Source organism: Caretta caretta, chromosome 6, assembly GCF_965140235.1.
Source record: "Caretta caretta isolate rCarCar2 chromosome 6, rCarCar1.hap1, whole genome shotgun sequence".
NCBI lineage: Eukaryota > Metazoa > Chordata > Testudines > Cheloniidae > Caretta > Caretta caretta.
Genome location: NC_134211.1, coordinates 30686206 through 30705659, shown reverse-complemented (window position 1 = coordinate 30705659; position 19454 = coordinate 30686206). Strand labels below are relative to the sequence as shown.

General features: G+C 41.8%; 1 protein-coding gene across 7 annotated transcripts in view; it reads left to right on the top strand.

The window, feature by feature from the left end:
* Positions 1-19454, top strand: part of PDE3B (phosphodiesterase 3B) — a 289237-nt gene that overhangs the window by 137696 nt on the left and 132087 nt on the right. For all 7 annotated transcript variants that reach the window (XM_075129383.1, XM_075129384.1, XM_075129382.1 and 4 more), the window contains exon 2: positions 5848-5898. In XM_075129383.1, the coding sequence (XP_074985484.1) occupies positions 5848-5898 (51 nt within the window). The remainder of the gene's footprint in view (positions 1-5847; positions 5899-19454) is intronic.

Here is a 19454-nt window from a genome sequence, read left to right as displayed (position 1 = left end):
GCTACTGACTAGAAACAGAAGCCTAGATTCACCAAGCTGTCCACAACTCAGAACAGTTCAGCAGGACTGCTTATATAGTGGCTATTGTGGAGAAGAAAACTTTCACTTTTACAATAGCCATGGCGTAAGGTTGAAAACATTCTATACCACAATCTTTAGACCACATAGCTGAGGTAATGACCACCAATGGCATGCCAACCTTCATTCCATAGTTTTCATCTGTTATAGGTCAACTGTATAGTAACTTGATCTTTGAGGAGAATATGGCGAAATGATCAAGAAACTTCTTTGTGTCAAACTTGAACATTAGGTCCATTGCCTTAAATATTATGGGCTCCAGTTCAGCAAAGCATGTAAATATATGTTTAACTTTAAGAACACAAGTAAGTCCACTGAAGTCCAGTTAGATTAGAATTAGAAGTTAGCACTGAAGTTAAGCATATGCTTTATGTTTTCCTGAACTGGGGCCTATGTGGATGTCTCAGGAGGGAAACAAACAGAACATGAATAGTTTGTATGATATGGAGAGTCCCTGGTTGGTTGGTTGATGTCCCAGCTAGCAATTCAAATGCTATCCTTGCCTGGGATGTTTAGAGCTGCATTTTTTTAAGACTACAAAGTGGGGGAAAAACTCTTTTCTACTTAAAAATACAGTGAATTTTACAAGAGCTACTGTATAACTTTGTTCTTGGGCAAATGGGAAAAGTCTTGTTGGGAAAATTGCAAGATGGAAAGCTAATTATCATTATGCTATTTCACCAGTTATATAAAAATTGATTATGGATGTACCTTTTGGAAGCAGAGTGAACAACATAGTGATTTCCATACAACACCTCCCTTTTTCTTCATTAATTAATTGCTAACTCTGACCCATAGCTCTGTATTGGTACATCTAAAAGTATAATGTTATTTTATTATTGTTTCTTAGTATATGACATCCATCCAGGATAGTCCCTCCTTCCATGCTCTTTCTTTTTAATTTAAATGTTCTGTGTGTCAGGCCCAAAATAGTTGTTTGTTTTCCCTCCACACAGTGGATCTAGTTTATAAGGTTACAAAATCCAAATAAAATATTTATGTGGTTATTGATCTCATCCTTCTTTTTTTGTTAAACATGAGCATTACATTTGAGCATTAGATAATAATTTTTGTTGTATGGCATGTGGGGGGGCACATTGATTAGACAGTCGTTGCAGGCTGCTGCTCAGTGTCAGATCTAATCCTCTACACTTCTTATACTTCCTTCCCCTAGTCAACCCTCCACCCAACCTCATTTCACATAGGCACTGAATCATCTGTTCCACTGCATTGATTGGGTCAGATGTCAGGGAGACAGACCTGGGCATTATCAGCATACTGAAGACACATCAGCCAGTGTCCTTTGATTGCCCTTTCTTGCAGTCTCCGATACACGCTGAACAGAGGGGGAAGCCAGGTGTGAACCTTGTGTACTCTTCATGAGATAGCCCTCAAGTTACAGGAGCAGCCACAAAAAATAACTCAGATCTTTCACTGACCGAAAGGAGTAGAGTAATTCTAGAACTGCAGATGTCTGAATAATCATGCAGTTATATCAACATCTTATTTTTGGATTGAAAATAGAGAAAAAGAAAAAAGAGTAGTGGATTATTCTTTTCTGTAATTTGTAGATAAATTAATTTGCATAGCCTACATTTCTTAGGGAAAAAATACAATTAGAAATATAACCGTAACTTCCCAGTTACAGTGATATTACTGGGTTCGCAAGGTTTGAACATCACTAAAATGTAACAGCAATTCTCTAAATTTCATTTTTCGTATGTAGTTTTTATTTTTGGTCTGCAGTAAGAACAATGAATTGACGTATTTGTACCCGATAGCATCTTCCGATTGCATTGCTGACGTATCAGTGTGGTTTTGGTGGTTTTGTAAAGCTGTTCATGACATGTAGGCTTGCAATCATATTCACACAATCATATTCACACAGTAACTTCAAACAAAGCTTTTGAAGAAGAAAATATCATATTTTCCACAGACATTTTAGCAGATTTTATTTTTTCACTTTAGCATTTATTTTGGCTTTTTGAGTTAGTGCTGTTAGTCTAAGTCCTTACTATAAAGTATTTACAGAAAAAAAATGTTGTTGGTTGGTTTTGGAACAGAATTAACTACTTGTGGGCAAAAAAAATCATATTAATAAGATGTATCATATTTTAAAGAGCAGTGAGTATTAATATTCTTGTATTATGAGAGAATGGCACAAAGAGGAAAATAAAAGACCCAAGCATTTTACAATGACTTACAAATAATTTGTCTTAATTTTTCAGAAGCATTTTATGGACTATATGATTTAATATGTCAAGTAATACATTATAATATTTTGTTAATACCTGGAGCCCAAGCACAGTGGAGGCACGTTCTTTTGAATACAGAATATCTAAAACGTATAGGGGCAGATCTTCAGCTGGTGTAAAGTATCACAGCTGCTTTGAAATCAATGAAGCTATGACAGTTTACATCAGCTGGGGATCTGCCCTGTGACCCATCTTCTTTCTATTTTCAAACTTCCTAAAAAAATAAAAAAAAATATTTTTTTTTCTCATTTAATGAGTTGGAAGTATAGATGTCATACTCCACTAGGTTATGGGGGCAGGGAGAAGGAAGTAAGATATAAAGCCATCTGTTTTGTGCTTAGACATAGATAACTCTTTAGCTGTTGAAATTTTGAGTAGCTAATTACATAGAATAGGGTTTTCTGGTAGACTTGTAAAATTTCTGAATGAAGGGAAAGAGTTAGATGCAACACAGTAGAATTTTAATAAAGTATTGGCAACTGTCTCACAAAATCATACTAGATATGAATTCAAATCGGCTTGGATAAGGACATTGTCATGTGGAATGCTAACTTGTTAGAATTTCTAAAAAAAGCTTAGTGATAAATGACAATTTATCAGGATATACACATGTGAAAGAAGTGATACCACTGCTATCTTTGAGTTTCTATCATAAGGAAACTAACCTATAGAGACGCTACCAAGTATAGTGTTTACTACTGAAATATCAGTGGAAATATATACCTTTTTCAACCCCTATTTAACATCTTTATTAGTGTTTGGGAAGAGGCAAAGAGTATGGATGAGAGCAAATTTGCTCAGTTTCAGACCAGAGAAAACAGCAGTGATGTTGGTGAGTTGAGGAGAGCAACTGGACAATATGACACAGATTGTATCTGCCCCACAGCTTGACTGAAAGTGTGTGCGTCTTCCACTTGTTACAATTTGAGAGTCTGGTTAGATTTGCAATTACTATTGAATGGTAAACTTTCAACAATATCAAGACAGATTTTTTATATTTGCATCTGGCTAGAGGTTATGATCTTTTCTTACCAAAAAGGACCTCATTGTAATTCATTCTTTTATCGATTTGTTACTTGATTACTGTACAGGAATATGCTCCACTTGAAGCTACATCTTGAATCCACTTGAAAATGAACTGGTATAGAATGTGGCCTACCACTTGTTAAATGAAAGATGAAGCATAGAGTAGGTCTCCTATTTACCAGGGAAGAAGGGCTAATAATTGATGACATTGAGAAAGCTGAGGTATTTAATGCCTGTTTTGCTTCCATCTTTGCTAAAATGATTACTAGAGAGCAAATACTCAAAATAATTCATATTAACAAGGGTGAGGGAGCACAAGCCAAAATAGGGAAAGATCAGATTAAAGAATATTTGGATAAGTTAGAGGTATTCAAGTTGGCAGGGCCTAATGAAATTAATCTTAGGGTACTTAAGGAACTAACTGAAGAAATATCAGAACTGTTAGCAATTATCTTTGAGAATTCATGGAGGACAGGTAAAGTCCTGGAGGACTGAAGAAGGGCAAATATAGTGCCTATCTTTAGAAGGGGAACAAAGAAGAATTGGGAATTATGTACCACTCAGCCTAAATATGATACCTGGAAACATACTGTAACAAATTGTTTACAAATTAATTGTTTAATACCTAGAGGATAATAGGGTTATAAGGAATAAACAGCATGGATTTGTCAAAAACAAATCATGCCAAACAAACATAGTTTCCTTTTTTGATAGTTACTGGCCTAGTGGATAAGGGGAAAGTAGTAGACATGATATATCTTGATTTTTAGTAAGACTTTTGACACAGTCCCACATAACATTCTCATAAGAAAACTAGGGAAATGTGGTCTAGATGAAAATACTATAAGGTGCATGCTTAACTAGATAAAAGACCACATGTAGAGATTAGTTAGAGGGACTATCTAGTGGGGTTCTGCAGGGGCCAGTCCTGGGGTCGGTCCTATTCAGTCTGTTCATTAATGACTTGGATTATGGAGTGTAGAGTATGCTTATAAAATTTGTGGATGACTCCTTGCAACCCCTTCCAGCCTGTACTTTGGAGGACACGATTAGAGTTCAAAGAGACCTAGATAATTAGAGAATTGGTCTGAAATCAACAAGATGAGGTTGATAACGACAAGGCCAAAGTATTTCACTTGAGACGGAAAAATCTAATGCACAACTACAAAACAGGGATTAATTGGTGAGGTGGTAGTACTGATGAAAAGGATCTGGGAGTTATAGTTAAGGCTACAATTTAGTCATGGATATTTTTAGTAAAAGTCATGGACAGTTCATGGCCAAGATACAAAAAATCACAGAAGCCGTGACCTGTCCCTGACTTTTATTAAAAACATTCCTGACAAAATGGGGAGGGAGAAGGGTCCAGCACACTGCCCAATCTCCCTGCAGCAGCTGGGAGCTACAGGGTCCCCATTGTCCTGCGGAGCCCGTTGGGGAGCTTTGGGGGGCCCCCTCCAGCAGCCGCTAAGCAGCTCCAGGGTCCCTCTGCCATGGCCGGAGGCAGCTGTGGGGGGTAGGGGTAGGGGCTGAGCAGCGGCAGGGGGGCCCCCTGCCAGCCGCGACAGCTGGGGAGCTGTGGGAATCCCTTGCAGCTGCTGAGCAGCTCCGGAGTCCCTCTGCTGCTGCCGGCGGTAACTGGGCAGCTCAGGGGTCCCCACTGGTGGCCAGTCAGTTGTGAGAAGGTCCCACTGCCACCATTGACGATGGCTGGGGAGCTGTGGGGTGGCCTCTTCCAGCAGCTGCTGAGCTGCTCCAGGATCCCTCTGCCTGTGCGGGGGTGGGGGGGGGGGCTGCTTGCAGCTGCTGAGCAGCTGCAAGGCGGACCCTGCCAGTGGTGGCAGCTGGGGAGCTATGGGGTCCCTGCCAGTGCCAGCGGCCGGTCAGTTGCAGAGGTTGCCCGCAGAGGCTGGGCTGCTGCAGGGGTCCCTCGCTGCTGGCTTCAGCAGATGTTACTGAGCATGCTCAGTATACCCTAAGTAGCACATTCAGTCAGATAGCAGTTTTTCACACTACAGGGCGGCTGGTCAGCTGTGTTTATAAATTATTTCCAAGAGTGCTTAGAGCTTAGCGTAGGTGCCATTTTATTTGCCTTTATAACTATATAAATAAAAATAGAAAAGCAACATCACCACCCACTGCTGTGACCTGTCTGATGGATGACTTTTTTACTGTTTGCAATCCAGCAGGATTAAAAAAAAAGACCATATAGTTACTTTATCAATAAATAAATTGCATTGCTCTTAAAATTTAAATCTTTTACTGACAGTTATTGCTATACGTGGTTTTCATACTTTATCATGACTTTTGTTTTAATGTCAGCAATTGAGACAATGAAATGATCAGCTGAAAATTAACCTTTCCCACCCACCAAAATTTGGAGGGAATTATTGTAAATAGCATGAACTGATCAAGATGTATTCTATTAATATACACTTTTTGACTATTAACATATAACTCATTACTATTTATTTTGTCTCTTTTACAGATGATTCTTTGGGACTGGGATTTGAAACAGTGGTATAAACCCCATTATCAGGTCAGTCTATTGTATCTGCATTGGGAAAGCTAATATTAATCTAATGAAAATGCACTTTGAGATTAAAGGATTCCCTCTAGAATGGCAGATTTAAATTTTTCCACTGGAGTTTTATAGCTGTCTAACTTGCTGGTATTATTTCTTCAGTATGGTGATTATTCCTTCTTCTAATTTATCCTCACTTTCAGGTTCAGTTCTCTCTAATTCTTGACTGCAGTTGCAGGTTTGTGAGTGCAGGTATTGCAGAGTCAGTACAATGACAATATCCTGATATTGGTTCATACTCAAGGTGACTTGCTGGGCTTGTTGAGACCTCTATTTTGGTATTTCTCTGTGAAAGTAAATTCTTCCCAATAAGGCACATTCCTGGGATAATAGTTTAAAAATGCATAAAACTAAGAAAGTATACTTATTATTTTATGCAGAGCTGGTAGCGATACATGTAGTTAAGATTACCTAGCACTTTCTATTATAAGATCTTGTGTTCAGTTGCTTATAACTTTATCAAACTTTAATCATTTGGACTGAAATTTTCCATGCTGGGCATCTCCCTTGGACCATTTATTTATGTACTTTTTTAAGATTTCAGCTAAAATGGTTCAGTCATTTTTCAAAAGAAGGTTAGGAAAAAAATGTTTTTTTCCCATATTTAAAACCTCATATATACATACATACTTCATTGATAAATTCCAGTGTTTCAATGTGTTGGAGCAGAAACTTGAAATTTGGCAGGGGAGTTGACCTGGTATCAGGGGGTGTGCTTTTTCCCATCCCCATGAAAATCATCCCAAATGTTAGGCCAGTTGGAAGCCTCTCTAAAAACATAGTTAGCATGTGCTCAGTAAAGGCCTGCTTGAGTTTGGCAGCCAAATTATCTGAACTTTCTTTCTATACTACTTGTGCTCCATCCCACGGCTGCAGGGGCTGAGCAGAATTTTCCCAGTATTTATTCCTCCAAGCTGCAGTGGCTCTGGGCATAGGAACTGAGGGCATAGAGACTGCCTCTCTGGTGCTCTCAGTGCTCCTTGTGTTGATGCCTAGATGCATGGAGGCAAAGGAGGAAGCAGCCTAACTGGACTGCAGAGGAATGGGGGAGGCAAAGAAAAGTTGTGGAAAGGTGATAGGAACAGGGAGGGCAGATGGAGAATACATGTCAGATGTGGGGCAGAGACAGGCTGAGGGGATACATGCTAAGGGTAGAGGGGGCAGACATGGTGGACAAGGTTAGAAGGATCTGTAGCCAAGAGAGTATGCTCCCTTTTAGGACCTGGACTGGAACCCAAGATTGCCGAGTCTGTGTCCTCTGCTGTCTGATAAATAGCTGAAAAAACCTACTTGCAAAGTGTGCGTCTCATCCCCCTTTAGAGACTGGTCCACATAGCAATAATAGCTCTGATTCTCTCTCAGTTATTCCATTAGCTCCAATGGTAGAGATGTGTTTTATATCTAAAGTTCCAATAGTGCTGATGAGACATAGGATGGTCAATATCACTTCACTTGTTGGAGTTTCATCCATTTAAAAAGAATCTAGGACAATATATAAACCAAATTAAGTTTAACGACTGTTTATATTGCAAAGTCAAGCACTCAAAGGTTAGGAAATGCCAGAATTAAGGTTGCCTGTACAACCTTAATACACTTCCCTTTGGTATAGTCATTATAATAATCTTTGTTTACATGATCACATACTATTTTTCCACAGAACTTCTGTCTTATTCAGTGCCACAGGATGGACCATGCACTAGGATAACTAGAGTTGTCTAGTAAAAGAGGCTGTTGTCTTTTGCACCTCAGTCTCATTTGCTCAAGCAGCTGAAAGGTGTGGAATGAATGAAGCAGAGGTTTGCAGGTAGAGAAAGAATGGCCTCATGGCTTAAGCAGTTGAATGCCACAATAGTGAATTGGGTTTTATTCCTACTTCTGGTGCAGAGTTCCCATCTGATTCTGGGAAAGTCACTTAAAATAAGCCTTTCACAGGTGGCAACTATTGTGTATTCCTTGTTTTATGTGTGCCCAATTTGAGACACCTGCAGTTGGTTTTGCAAAACTGCTGAGTGCTCACAGCTGTAGCTGAAGCCAATGGGAGCTGTTCAATGAACTTATAAAGTCCATAAAAATGTGTAGTATTCTGAAAAATAAGGCCTTAGATGTCTCAAAGTTGGATAACCAAATTTAGTGGACAATTGTGACTATTTTAGCTGTTATCTCTCCGTTCCTTCTTAACTTAGAGGAATTTTGTGACGATATATGAATTAATATTTGTGAAGTACTAAAGAATCTTAGAATATCAGGGTTGGAAGGGACCTCAAGCGGTCATCTAGTCCAACCTCCTGCTCAAAGTAGGACCAATCCCCAATTTTTGCCCCAGATTCCTAAATGGCCCCCTCAAGGATTGAACTCTCAACCCTGGGTTTAGCAGGCCAATGCTAAAACCACTGAGCTATCCCTCCCCCCATAGTACTCACATACTATGAGGGTTAGCACCAGAGTAAAGCCCATCATAAAGCTTTTTTCAGTGCAGAGTTGCATGGTGTGCAGTAAATAAACCATGGAACAACACTTTAAATGATCAGGATAAAAAACAAATTGAATAGTTACGAAATCAGTGATCACTTTCCATCCTGAACACTAAGTGAGGCGGAGATCCTGTGGAAAAAATAGTATGTGACCATTATACATACACACAAGAGGACAAATTAATGTAGCATGTACAATCTTAATTCTGGCATTTCCTAATTCTTTGTCGCTTGACTTTGCAACCTTCACTTCTTCGAGTGATATCCCTGGGGGCGCTCCACTTCAGGTGTCGGTGTGTCCCAACGCGTGGATTGGAGATTTTGAGTACCAATATCCATCCAGGCTGCATGTGAACAATAGCTGTCTTGCAGCATCGTTGGTGCCTCATCCAGTGTGTATGCAGCCTAACCCCCTCAGTTCCTTCTCAACCATCCTTGGCCTGAGACAGAGCTCTGTGGTGGGTTCCCAGCGTCTTCCTCTTAAGCCTCGAAAAATAGAATTAGAAGTAGTTTTAGAGTTTTCTATTATGTATTCTATTCTATAGCTAGTGTTTGTTTACTTAGTTTAAAAAAATCCAACTTTTTCCCATTAGTTCCCTCAGAGCAGGGAACACTTAACCCATTCAACAATGCCTGGTTCCTCCGGCTTTAAGAGGTTCAGCTCATGCCATGAAGCTATGCTTGTCTCAGATGGAAACCTATGTGTTCGCTGCCTCAGTGAGTCGCACATCCCCCAAAAGTGCACTAACTGTAGCAACCTGAAATCGAGCGCCAGGCATGACCAAGACTTCCACCTAAAATTGATTTTAATGGAGAAATCTCTCAAACCAGTCTCCGTTCTAGGACAACAGACCCCTTCCTCATGTGGCTCCCCGAGAAAATCCACTTTAACTAAGGACAATGCTCAGTCCTCTAAAAGATCGAGGAAAAGAACCACGCCGTTTTCGCAGAGAGAACCACATAAAAAGAGATGGTCTCCTGCCAGGTCGCTGTCCTCGAAGCAGATCATCACTCGGGTGAGCGCCTTAGAGGCACCGGGCACCTCTGGCACCGTCCGCACTGGGACCTCTGCCAAGCCCCGTTGGAAAGACAAGGAGTCGAGGCATAAATCTAAGAGTGCTTCCTCCTCTGCAGCACCGACCATGCCAGTGAGAGACACAGTGCAGAGACCCTTATCAGTGACCTCCACCACTGGCACTGATGATTCCATCAGCACTGAAGGACAGAGCCAAGATAGCACTGCCTGCACCAAGCAAGTAGGTCTTCAAGCATCTCTTTTTCCAGTGGTCTCTACACTGCACAGGAATAATGTCTTTGTCTGACATGTCCAAAAGAGCAGGCAGTAATCTGGTACGTACTTCCATCCTGACATGGAGTTCCTACTTCAACTGTAAGAAATCTTTCTGTGTGATTGGATAGCTGCTTTTGTGTGTTCTGAGCTTTTTCCAGATGTTCTTTTACTTTACTCAGGTTCTGAAATCTCTATAAGGCTGCTACCACTGGGATTCTCCTTCTGTCCTCTGAGCAATTTTCCTGTTAATATTTGGGTTGATGAGTATGATTAATTATGTGCCAGTCACTGGCACATTGTAGTATTCCATAATGACCAAGTGTGTGTTTGTCCCTGATTCCCCTCCGTTTTTGAGCAATGACTGTGTGTCTGCAACACTTGTTTACCCAAATTCCACTCCTTTGCAGACATTTGGAACTAAAAGGTCACAAATGGGACACTGTCACATATAAGTGGTCACAGTGCGTCATGCCAGATAAATAGTGCTTTTAGTTTAGCAATAATTGAATTGGCAGTTTTATCTGGGATCTTTATCAGTCCTTAATACTTTGAATGTAGATCTTGCCATTTTTACATGTGCTTCAGTATTTTTCAAACAAATACATATTTCCCATTGTTGGAGACCTCATAAACTCATGACAGCTCTTTTGAATTGCTAGGACTTCTACGTGCACACCTTGAACATCCTTTTATTATCTTCTCAATATCGCCAGACATGCCAGTCCAGTATGTTGTTGCTTTCTCTGTCAGCTTGGTTCTCTGCATGTCCTGGTAAGCTTCATGTAACAATACTGAAACAATACTACGTTAGATACAGCCACCTTTTCTCCTACAAATAGGGTTCTGTCCTGACACAAAAGCAGATCCTTCATAGGCAAGAAGGATTTAGTAGCAGGAAAAACATCTCTTTTGTGTCTTGACCATTCTTTTTGCATCCATGTCATTACTACATGGAGCTGCAAGTTTCTTTTCCTGTAGAGCCCTTTTTCTTCAAAAGATCTAACTCAGGGGTAGGCAACCTATGGCATGCGAGCTGATTTTCAGTGGCCTGGGTCCTGGCCACCAGTCCCGGGGGCTCCGCCGCTGGCCCCCTGCCAGCTGGGGTTCTGTCTGCCAGCCCTGGGTCCCGGCCATCAGTCCCGGGAGCTCCACTACTGGCCTGGTGTACCGGCCGCCGGCCCCCTGCCAGCCGGGGTTCTGGCCCCACTCAGCCTGCTGCCAGCCTGAGGTCTTGGCCACCGGCCTGGGGCTCTCCAGCTGCCCCCAGCTGGCCCACTGGCCCCAGCCTGGGACAGTGAGGGGTGCAGACAGGGGCAAGAGGGGGCACAGCTCAGCACTCCCACCTTAAAAATTGTTCCAGCGCTACTGTACTGGGATATTTTTAAGTCCTGATTTGCTGCTTACATCACTATCACGCCACGTGGAACAGCGCACTGCGTTTGACGATGAGATTAGAATGTACGTGCAAGAACTGGAATCAGAATTTTCTGACAGATTTCAAGATTTCCAGCTATTTGGCCCAATGCTTTCTTTTCTAATTAAACCTGAAAAGTTCAACGAAAGCGACTTGGATTTGTCTGTATTTCAAAGGATGGGCGTTGAAGATTTCGAAATGCAGCTCATTCAGTTAAAAAGAATTGTGGGCATCAAAGTTTGGAGATCTGCGGAGTGCACTTGAAACTCTGTTCTGAACTGCTGGACATCCCTGCCAGTGAAATTTATCTGTTTGAAGAAAATTGCGTTTGCATTTGGATCCACATGCTTGTGTGAACAGGAATTTTCACACATAAAATCTGTCCTCTGTCCCTCTCGGAGCCAGTTAACAACTGATCACTCAGAAGCCTGTGTGCAGCTTAAAGTATCCAAATACGTGCCAGACATTGGAAAACGCAGCAAGGAAAAGCAAGGGCAAGGATCACACTAAACTGATAAGATCTGCATTTTAATGTAATTTTATATGAAGCTTCTTAAACATTTTAAAAACCTTATTTACTTTACATACAACAACAGTTTAGTTATATATTATAGATTTATAGAAAGATACCTTCTAAAAACATTAAAATGTATTACTGGCACGGGAAACCTTAAACTAGAGTGAATAAATGAAGACTCGGCACACCATTTTTGAAAGGTTGCCGACCCCTGATCTAACTCCTGTCTGTCTCACTCTTTTTATAAAAATAGTTTAGAATTGAATCATTTCTTTATTGAACTTGACATTTTTTGGTATATGCCATTCCTATCAGCTGGGTGCAAGATTTGGTCATGCAGCTCTGTTGTTTCTGCCATAATGATAATATTGCCATAATAATTCCTTGAATATGGCCAAAGATCTCCTGATGTTTCTGCTGGAATACCTGGTTGCAGACTTGATTCCACATGGCAGGTGGCATAAATGGTATGTTCCCCATAGGATTATTGAATGTGCAGATACACAAGGGTAACTTATCCAACCCTATCTGCTAACTTCCATCCTGTTAATCAAGAATAGTATCAGGTGGAGACTATTGTCTTTCCTGACACAGAGGTCAAAGTACTGTGTGATGAGTATGATGTGCTGTTGTCTGTGTACTGACTTTCAGGCCCATGAGTCCAGACATATCCAGTGTGCCATTCTTCTGTATAATCACAAGGCTGTTAAACCAGTTCACGAGTCCTTGAACTCTGCTTACAAATCCTATTTTCTAAATTTTGTGCAGAGTGCCTTTCACTGTGCTAGATAGGCTTAAGGATATCTTCCAACATCTGCAGACAACAAGTAAGCTGTATGTTTATGATGCTGTTACTCAAGCTCCCCAAGGTCTGAAATACATCTTTGTATCTGGCAATCAGGCTTTCCTTGGTGATAAAGGTCAGTTATTGCTAGAATGTCAGTTGAGCAGGTTAGATTCCATACCTCACAGCTGCTCTGCCTCTTATCAGGATTGGTGAAATCTGAGGTTTTTTTCAAGCGTTTGTCTGTGTGTTCCACTTATGGTTACTTGCACACCATGCACTAGATATCAGAATGCTTTAGCCAGCAGTGTCCATTGGTTGCACCTGCTCCCTTGATGACTTTGAGTCCCTCTCTTCCTTCAAAGGTATAAAGGGGGCAGAGTGACAAGCCAACCCTTGGTTCCTTTCCACTGCTTTTTGCTGTGACAGATACCCAGCTGTACTGTCCACTTCCCCTGCCCCCCGTCACAAATTTGATTAGTTTTTTTTAATAAATAGTTTATTGGTTATTTAGATTTAGTAATTGGTGTAATAATTTAGAGGGTTTTAGCTTTATTTAGTTTATTTTCTGTCCTGTACAGGGGCGTCTGACATTATGTTGGGACTAAGACCCCTGGGCTTTAAATTTCATGAGTCTTGTTGGGTAGTTATGACCATTAGTGGCACACATTTATACTGTCTTGACCTTTTAGGGGAGGGCCATGAAAAAGAGAAATGTAAGAATTGTAAAGCCCTTACTGAAGGGGCAGCTAAATCTAGGAGTAATAGGAAGAAGTTATTTCTTTTAAAGAAAGGTAGGAGGCTAGTCTCTGAACTAGATGGGAGTCAGAACCCACTAGTCAGCACAATCGTCAGTGAAAAGTGCCCCAACGACTGCCTTAACCTCTGGGACTCTGGTCATTCCTGCCATTGCAGCTGTGAGCAGTGACAAGTATCACTCCGCAGGAGTGCAGAGGAAGATTTCCTGGCAAGACTTCCTCCAAAAGAAAGAGCTGTTTTTTTGCCGGGGTGTGTGTGTTTGTTTGCTTATGCCTTTTGCTGGGGGACGGGAAAGGGGTGGTGGTGGTAGTGTACAAAAACCATTTTCTGTCTGGGGCGGTAAAACACGTAGACCAGCTCTGGTCATGTGCCTCAGATGCTGGCACACTTATAACCTTCTGCAGTGTTGATTTGTTCAGTGCAGTCATTCTCAGCACAGCAGCTGTCAGGCCCTGTGCATTTGAAGCCAGTTGCTGCTGCTTCAATAATCCCAATTCTGACTCCTCTGGCAGCAGTGCTACTGCTGCTGGTATTAGTGTCCCCAGTGTGGGCTTCGTCATTACCAGGCCAACCTATGCCGCAGCACCACCTGGTGCCAAACCATATGGCACACAATGATTTGACTACTTCCATGCAGCCTAACTCCCCCTTATTAGAGGTTTCTGTCATTCAGGAGATGCTTTTTAAGTCACATGGGAGTTATGGTGGTAAGCCCCTTTCAGGGAGCAATTCTCACACTGCCTTGCAAGTAGGTCTCTTGGAAGAAGAAGATGAATATTCCTCTTCATCTTCTATTAGTGGAGGTGTTTCACCCTCTTAGCCTTTGGGATACCTCTCATGACTGACTTATTTATTTGAGAGTCAGGTCAGGCATACGGGTAAATATAGACATGTTCAAAAGTCCCCAATGGGTATGCCCACCCTGGCATACCCATATGGACAAACTGCTTGGCCTGAGTGGTGCCCATGGGGCCCATATCCTACATTGAAGCATTCTTCAGCTTCTGGTTCCAGAGCTAGATCTCCTTCTCCCTAGGCCCACCTCTAAAGCAACAGCAGCTATAACAGAAAAGTACTCATCTTGCTGACTGAAATCTTCTCCACATCAGATTCTGTGAATATATACCTCAACAAGTTCCTGAAGCTGTCCCAGGACACAGTCACCAGCTGAGGCCCAGATGTCTTTGTCAGATGATTATGGAATGACTTACAGCAGGGGTCTCAAACTCAATTTACCTTAGGGCCAGTGAAAGTCCTCAAATCCTCCCAGCGGGCCAGTAATGTCACTGAAGATGGTGTTCAGAAAAGAAAATGTTTATATTTTTTATTTTGAATTTCTTAGAAATAATAAAACTGTCATACAACTTTATACAACTCTTCACCTGCAGAGAGTTTTTAGTGTTTGCCAGACACCAGCCAACGCTTCAGTTCTGTCAGTTTGTTGATGTTTGGCCTCAGTGACTGATCAGTTGAAACCTTCAGGATTGCAGCAAGGTGTGCATCAGATAGTTGTGTTCGGTATTTTGACTTGTTTGTATTCATTGTGGAAAAAAGTGACACTGCCTCCATGGCTGACTCTCCCTGGTGACTAGTGATGGTATCTCTGTCCCTCTCCCCCAGCCAATGGGAGCTGCGAGGGCGGCGCCTGCAGCAGACATTGGGCAGCATATCTGCATGCGTCTCTCCTCTGCGGGCCGTAGTGGGCAGGTTCTCGGGCTGCAGATGGCCCATGGGCCAGGACTTTGAGACCCCTGACTTGCAGAGTGGCAGAAGTTGTGGAAATGCAGTTCAGCCTGTCCAAGAGAAAGGGTGTAAATTGTTGAACTTATTACATACATCCACTACAAAGGGGCTTGTGCAATATAAATGAAGACTTAGTTATGTCAGACTCCAGCCTCTGTACCACCAACCTCTACAAAATTTGAAAAAAACTATTAGGTTCCTTTAGTGGGCTTTGAGTATTTTCTACATTCATCCTTCTCTGTGGTCTTTAGTTGTGACCATGGCACAAGAGAAGTCAAAATATCAATATTTTAGAACTACTCCAAAGGAAAAGGAGTCAAAAAGTTTGGACCTTCTGAGGAAAAAGAGTTATTCGTCAGCTAGCCTTCAATTTTGCATAGTGAATTATCAGACCCTTCCTTCACATTATGATTTCCATGTGCTGAGCAAGGTTGCTTAGTTCCTCAAAAAACTTTCTTCTGACTCCAGGGAAAAATTTAAATCTTGGAGGGTCCATTAATACTGAAGGCCTCCCTACAGGCTTCAACTGATTCTTCAGATATGGCTTTGCAATTGATAGCGATCGTCATGCAGCATGTCATGGCTCTAGTCATTTGGATTGCTAAAGAAGGTTCAAACTACACTAGAAGACCTTCCTTTTGAAGGAACATAAGAACATAAGAATGGCCATACTCTCCCTCCCATGAGTGCAGCATACTGGTAAGAAATGAATTCTACTTGCTCCACTGTATAGCAGTCCGCCACTACTCCATTATCAGAGAACATCAGATTTCTCTAAGAACAAATGGTGATTCTGTAAGAGGAGACCTTTGTCTACATTTACTAAGATGAATGCTAAGGTGTTGTATGGCTCCAAGTGCAGTCATTTTGACATGTATATTGAGTGCTGCCAACCAATCCTGGAAGATCTTTTCACTTTCCTTACCCCTTTTTGGGACCATTCCAGGAGGGATGGAGGAATAATACTACAGACCAATATGTACTGGAAATAATTCAGAGAGGTCACTCTATGCAATTCCAAGAAATTCCTACCCTAATCCACCTCTTTAGGGACCCTTGTCATAAGAGTCTCCTTCAGCGGGAGGTTCAATCTTTGCTGGCTCTCAGTGCTATAGAGGAGGTTCCCCTTCAGTATTGGAGGGAAAGGGTTCCATTCCCAATATTGTCTAGTTCCTAAGAAATCAGAAACCTCGTGTTCAATTTTAGACCTGAGAAATTCCTTTGTTTGCCAGTTCAAATTTCAAATGGTAATCTTGTTCTCCATACTTCTTCCTTAGATCCTGTAAGTTGGTTTGGAGCTTTCGATCTACAAGACACATATTCCAGCCAGCCAGCAAACAGGAAATATTTTCATTTTTCAGTGGGATAAAATGCACGTCATCAGTAGAGAGTCCTTCCTTTTGTGTTGTTGATGACATTGAGAACCTTCATGAAATTTCTGGCAGCACATGTCGGGAAAAGGAATGTGTTGGTTTACCTGTATCTAGACCAGTGTTTTTCAGCCTTTTTTGAGGTTGGCAACCCCTTATCTGAAATCAAACATTTGTGTGCCTCCCTTACTTTTTTTTAAAACTCTTATAGTAAATGTTTCAATTACAATAGCGACAAGCCTATAGAATTGGTTTGTGTGTGTATTTCGAGAGATTGACGGGTAACACTTGACCTTGAAGAGGAGTGAAATTTTCTTTGCTTTGGCTGTAATAAAATTTAACACCTTGTGATCCCCCACTTGCCTTTTGGGACCTGCAGAGGACACAATCCGCAAGTTGAAATGCAGTGATCAAGATTACTGGTTGGTGAGCGGGTCTTTTCCCAAACAGGTGATAAACAGTGTTCAATACATCATTCATCTGTTCTGCAGGCTGGAACTGAATAAACAAGAAGTCTCAGTTAACCCCAGATCAAAAGGTAGAATTTATTGGGGCTGTAACGAAATCCACAGTGGCTCAAGAATAACTGCCATAGACTAGATTCAACAACATGCTAGAATTGATTAATCAGTTTCAGAATAGCATACATACTAAAGTGAAGACTTGTATTTGGATTTTAGGTCACATGGCTTCATGGTCTGCCATCCCACTGTGTGATTTTTTTCAGAGAGATAAGCTTACACTCTAATCACACTCTAAATTTCTCCCCAAAGTGAACTCTGATTTCCACTTAAATCAGACTATAAACTTACCTGTTTTTTTCACAAAGCCACATTCATCCAAGGGTAAGGCTGTGTTACATACTCTAGATCAGTGATTCTTTTTGGGCTCAGGACTCATTTGTCGCTGGCTTACTAAATATTTCTTACCCAAGATATATAATACACGTATTATCATAATAAGTACTAAATAAGTACACTGTGCATACCATAGAGGCAGCTCCTGTCCCACAGGGCTGGGCTGGGCTTGGCTCCCCGCTCCAACCATTGTGACCTCTGAGGTTGCAGCGCTGCCCAGGTTTGGTCCAGCCACACTGTTGGGAGCCAGCCATGCATTGCAACCTGGTGCATGGGGTCATAGCACCACTCACTCACATTTGGCCCATGTGGTTCCTTGTCATCATGACAGAATGGCAGCTGGACCAAACCTGAGTGTTTGCTGCAACCCTGAGCACCAGGTCACAATGCCAGGAGTCAAGGCTGAGCCCAGCCAGCTCTGTGGGACCAGGGCTGCCTCTGCAGGCTGTGTGTGTGTTTGCGGAATACGATCTGCAACACCCACCCCAAAGGGCCTCCCATGTCCTCGAGGGACAGGACACCCCCCCACACACGACTCTTTGATACGTTCTGGGGCCCCAATTTTAGGTCATGACCTCGGGTTGTGAAACTGTGCTTTAGATATTCTCTGAGCTGTTTTTTGACTTAAGTAGAACAAAACCATTCAGGAATTTTCCTAGTCTATTTGTTTCTATTGCTGAGAAATCCGAAGGTCAGGCAGATTTGACCCAGAGACTCTCTAACTTGGTGACAGGTTTCAGAGTAGCAGCCGTGTTAGTCTGTATCCGCAAAAAGAAAAGGAGTACGTGTGGCACCTTAGAGACTAACAAATTTATTTGAGCATAAGCTTTCATGAGCTACAGCTCACTTCTCACGAAAGCTTATGCTCAAATAAATTTGTTAGTCTCTAAGGTGCCACAAGTACTCTTTTTCTTTCTAACTAAGTGGTGTCAAATTCCATAAAACTATGTTGTGATGTGACCAGTATTTTTTGTCTATATAACAGGGGTGGCCAAACTTACTGACTCTCCAAGCCGCATACAATAATCTTCAGAAGTTCAAGAGCCAGGCGTGTTTGCCAGGGCTTGGGCTTCTGCCCTGCAAGGGCCTCTTGTGGGGCAGAAGCCCCTAGCCCTGCCTCCCTGCTAGGCAGAAGCCCCTAGCCCCCACCCCACCACAGGGCAGAAACCCTGAGCTCCCCTCCCGTCAAGTCTGATAGGCGAAGAATGTCGGGGGGCACCACAAGCATACTTCAACTGTAAAAGAGCTGCATGTGTCTCTCAAGCCATGGTTTAGCCCCCCTGATGTATAAGAACATTGAGCATGGTCTCATAGGCAAACATTGGCCTCTAGTCCTGTTTCTACTTTGAACTTTACAGAAAGTCCCCCTACCATTAGTTCCAGCACCCAGACATTATCCTGGGATTTGTTCTGCTTGATCAGGCCTAGATCACCATTTCTAGGAATAAACTGATCATATCCTGCTCATGTACAGGCAATTTTCTTTTCCCTTTTTACTAGTTAATTGGTGTCTCCACTTTTATAGTTTAGCCAAATGGTTTTTAACTACTGTTCATTTGATAAGACTTTCCATATGCTGTACAATCACACAGGTCCACATTGCCAGCATATTTTACTGAAGTCTGGTTTGTGTCGCTCTTTAGGCTTTGTTTTGATAATTTCTAACTTCCTCATGTTCATTTCTTGTGGAACACACTCACATTCAGCTACTTTAGCTCCTACCAGTATTCATTCAATCACCATCGCTGCTGTCCTATCTAAAAGGTTCCTCTCTTTAGATTAGAGCCATTGGCAATGTACTAGCTCCAAGGTCTGCAATACTCCATTCCTCTCTCCTCAATCTCAATTTATTCCTGCTCCTCTTTCTGCAACACCTGTGTTCCTGCCAGAATATTATCAAAGCCCTTCTAGAAAGAGGGCCCATAAAACTGGCTGATTTGTTGCCAACAGCTCTGAGGATTAGGGAAATTTCTCAAGCGACATCGCTTTAAATTCTGTCCCTGATCACTTTTCCTCAAGAGAAAAGCACCTAGTAGATATAGGCTCTCCACTACTTCATTTAGGACCAAGGAGATCTACTCTGTTTTATGCTAGCAAGATGAAACCCAAGAGTGGTAATCCTGTCAAATATGTCATAGGAAACAGAATTACAGGTAAGTGTATCTTTTTTGGCGCAGTATATCCAATTCACTGGACTATATTTAGGAAGTTCCTCTTATTCCAAGTTCATATATTGCTATGCAAGGTTTTTCCGCCACATGGTTATCCGTTTTCCTCTGCTTAATTCTTCTGCTTTGAAGGCCTT